Source organism: Eucalyptus grandis, chromosome 10 (genome assembly GCF_016545825.1).
Source record: "Eucalyptus grandis isolate ANBG69807.140 chromosome 10, ASM1654582v1, whole genome shotgun sequence".
Lineage (NCBI taxonomy): Eukaryota > Viridiplantae > Streptophyta > Magnoliopsida > Myrtales > Myrtaceae > Eucalyptus > Eucalyptus grandis.
In genome coordinates, this window is record NC_052621.1 from 11,290,062 (window position 1) to 11,293,391 (window position 3,330).

Sequence of the window (3,330 nt, forward strand, 5' to 3'; positions counted from 1 at the left end):
CTTTGTAAATTAAAATTTTAAATGTACGCACTAGGAGGAGGTATTTGGTGCTACACACGCCTTTCCAAAAGAACATGCTGATATCCAATCACCAGGTATATGTTGGCATCTCTTTGTGCATTTTTAGTTAATAAAAAAGAAAAAAAAAATCTTCTAAGATGCTTACGTTAATTAATTTTTTAATGACACGATAATAACCATTTAGAAAGCCAAGATGTAAAATTGGTATTCTCATATTTCAACTTCCCAATCCAAGTGAACATCGGATTTCATAGAGGACACTGACATATAGTTATAGTAACTAACAGGAAGGAAAAGGTCCATCCCCTAGTTTTATCGGTATAGTTTAGATAAATCGAACAGCCCATGAAAAAAAATGAATTACATAAAGCGCGAGAGATCGAACACGTGGCCTCCCGGCCTCTCGGCTCAAGCCCTAGGCTTGATCGTGGCCCGGAGGGCGTTCTTCATGACTACCGTGAACTCCAATTTGCCGGTGAAGTCGATCTTGCTTTCCGGCGGATAAGCAGTCCACTCGAACTCTTGAACCATCCGTGCGAGCATCAGATTAACGTGACAAGTGGCCATCGCAAGTCCCGGGCATATCCTCCGCCCCACGCCGAACGGCAGCATTTTCACGCCTTTGACACCAGTGATATCGGCATCTTCGTCGCCTGAAATGTACCGATCCGGATCGAATTTTTCTGGGTTTTTCCACAGCTTCGGGTCCTCTCCGACGGCGGGCAAGTAGATCTCCACATTTGCATCTGTGGGTATGTCATAGCCTGCAAGGGAAATTACGATATTAATTCATGCTAGCATATCCTAATTACATCAATATAGCGCTCCATCCATACATCGTACTAGTCTTAGGAAAATTACCGCATAAAAGTTGTATTTCCTTCTATTAAACAACGAACTCGTTCACCAAAAATGTGTAGATTGAGTAATTAAGACGTATGCTCTAATGTTCCTAATTTTAAGTTCTTATCTTTCATATACGCCTACCTTTCTTAAGCCTAATTGTAACCACGATCTACGTATTATGAGAAAGTAATTAGTATATTCGATTAGTACATTCAATTAGCCCACTTTATATTAGAGGAATTTATCATATCATAATTATTTACCGTGTCTTATTTCTACAGTGAGATCACATCCTAATCAGAATTCGTGTCGCTCATTTGCTATGATACGATAAGCTAAGTCATTTTAAACAACGAGCAAATTAGGTAAATCTAGAACTTACAAAATTTCTCTTTAAGCTACACGTTGATCGAAGACAATGAAATCAATTAAAATCATCACGGATCCCACGTTATATCACAGACCCTAAATTTTGTTTGCATCATACCAAATCAGACGCCCGGGCTCTTGAAGAAGCCTGCGCAGGATTCATCAATGTAGATAGCAACCTCACTTACGTACCTGCTAGCTTGGTCGGCTCAGTCACTGCGTGAGTTAAAGAGAAGTAGGTGGGCGGGTGCTTTCGCAGCAGCTCTTTTACAACAGCATTCAAATACACCATCTTATCCACGTCTTTCTCGTCCACCTTCCGATCGCCGACCGTCGATCTAATCTCCTCGTAGAGCTTGCTTTGCACGTGGGGGTTGGCGATCAGCTGCGCGATCCCCCACTCGATCGCCGTCGCCGTCGTGTCGGTCCCCCCGTTCAGGAACTCGGAGCAGAGCGTCACGAGCTCGGCGTTCGTGGGCCCCGACTTGCGCCCTTCGACCTTGAGGTCGAAGAGCGTGTCGAGGTATGAGAAGGACGTCGCCGACTTGTCCGACCCCGGGTTCTCGAGCGCCTTCCTGCGTTTCTCGATGAACGGGATCACGAAGTCGAGCTGCGCTTGCCGCACTTCCTGCGCCCGCCTCCGCTCCTTGGAGAAGAACATGCTCAGCGCCGGGAGGTAGTCGTCGATCCGAGGGTCAAGGGTGATGAGCACCGTCTTCATCATGTCGTCCATCCCCCCGATGGTTTCCTCGTCCATCTCGAGGCCGAAGCACATGGCCAGGAGGATGCAGAACGTGGCGAACCGCGCACTCTTGAGCACCCAGACGACGCCCCCGTTGGCCTTGGCCTCGGCCCGGATCCGGTCAATAAGCTTGTCCATCGCATCGTCCCGAATACCTTTAAACTCCTTGAGCCGGCTCGAGCTGAGCATGTTCTGCACCATGTTCCGCCGCAGAGACCGCCACACGGGACCGTAGACGGCGGCGTTGACCGTGAACTTGTAGCAGCTGAAGACGGCCCGGGTGGGGTTCTCCCTGGGGCGGGTCATGAACAGCGCCCCACGCTCGATGAGGGCCTCGTGGATGAGCTTCGCATCGGCCAGGATGATCATGGTCCGAGTCCCCATCCTCAGCGTGAAGATCGGGCCATACTTGGGCCTGAGATCCTCCACGTACATGAAGAACGGCTTCCCCGAGCGGGCAACCTGGAAGAGGTTGCCGACGATGGGCCAGCCGGGAGGTCCCGGGGGAAGGTTGAGGCCCTTCCCTCCCGCCTTACGCGAGAAGAAGAAGATGACCCCGGAAACCAACACTGCCAGAAGAGTGAAAATGAGGTGATAGTACGAGGATAGATCCATTGTCGTCGATGGGGGGCTTGTGAGGGACAGAGAGTTCAGAGGAACGGAGGAGCATATAAAGGGAGGGAGAGCATGAAATTGCAGGTGAGGGTTTAATAAAAGCTCACGAGGCTCGAGCTACCCACCTTGAGAAAAAAGCGTCAGGTTCCCGGACGGGTACAAAAGCGAGGCAGATCATCGAGAGGCTCTGTGGAGTCCGAAGCGTGTAGGCGGGCGAGGCGATTAAATGGTGGTGGCGACAGCTAAGGCGCCTTTAATGGGTTGCAATGAAATGCCAAGTCGAGTAGGTGAAGACAGGAGAGGGGAAGATGGAATGAGACGGGGATTGAGCGCGAAATCTGTGGGACTGAGAGTGAGTTGAAAGAATGGCCCGAGGATCATCATCATCATCAATGAGACTTCCAGGGTTAGGTTACAGTTACAATTTTACTGCATATAAATGAACACCCACTAGTTGATATTGCGGCTTTCAGGCCGCCCCCGCATTCACCTCCGTCCCTTCCCCATGAATACTTTCAAGAGGCCACCTTTGCTCAAGAAAGTGGTCCTACTTATCTTCAATTTTAAGATGAATCGAGGGAAATTTCGATGCCAAAAAGACCGCAAATTTTCTTCCATTCAAGACTTAATTATAGCATGTATTTTCTTCTTTTTGGCAATGAGGTTGTTCCATCAATATAGGCATATGAATATAATCGTTCGGCTCGTTTTTATTACATGTCAGTGTTTTCTATTGT

The 3,330-nt window shown here is 48.5% G+C and overlaps 1 protein-coding gene across 1 annotated transcript; it reads right to left on the reverse strand.

The window, feature by feature from the left end:
- Positions 1-215: 215 nt before the first annotated feature.
- LOC104421732 (cytochrome P450 77A3) lies at positions 216-2,971 on the reverse strand. The gene is made up of 2 exons (XM_010033798.3): positions 1,429-2,971; positions 216-785 (listed from the first exon to the last, which is right to left on the reverse strand). The coding sequence occupies exons 1-2, from the start codon at positions 2,591-2,593 to the stop codon at positions 430-432; spliced, it is 1,521 nt and encodes a 506-aa protein (XP_010032100.2). The 5' UTR covers positions 2,594-2,971; the 3' UTR covers positions 216-429.
- Between the last annotated feature and the right edge of the window lie 359 nt (positions 2,972-3,330).

Coding starts and splice junctions, on each gene's coding strand:
- LOC104421732 (XM_010033798.3), bottom strand. CDS start 2,593: ATGGATCTATCCTCGTACTATCACCTCATTTTCACTCTTCTGGCAGTG. Junction 786..1,428: donor TGAGCCGACCAAGCTAGCAG/GTACGTAAGTGA, acceptor TTTCCCTTGCAG/GCTATGACATACCCACAGAT.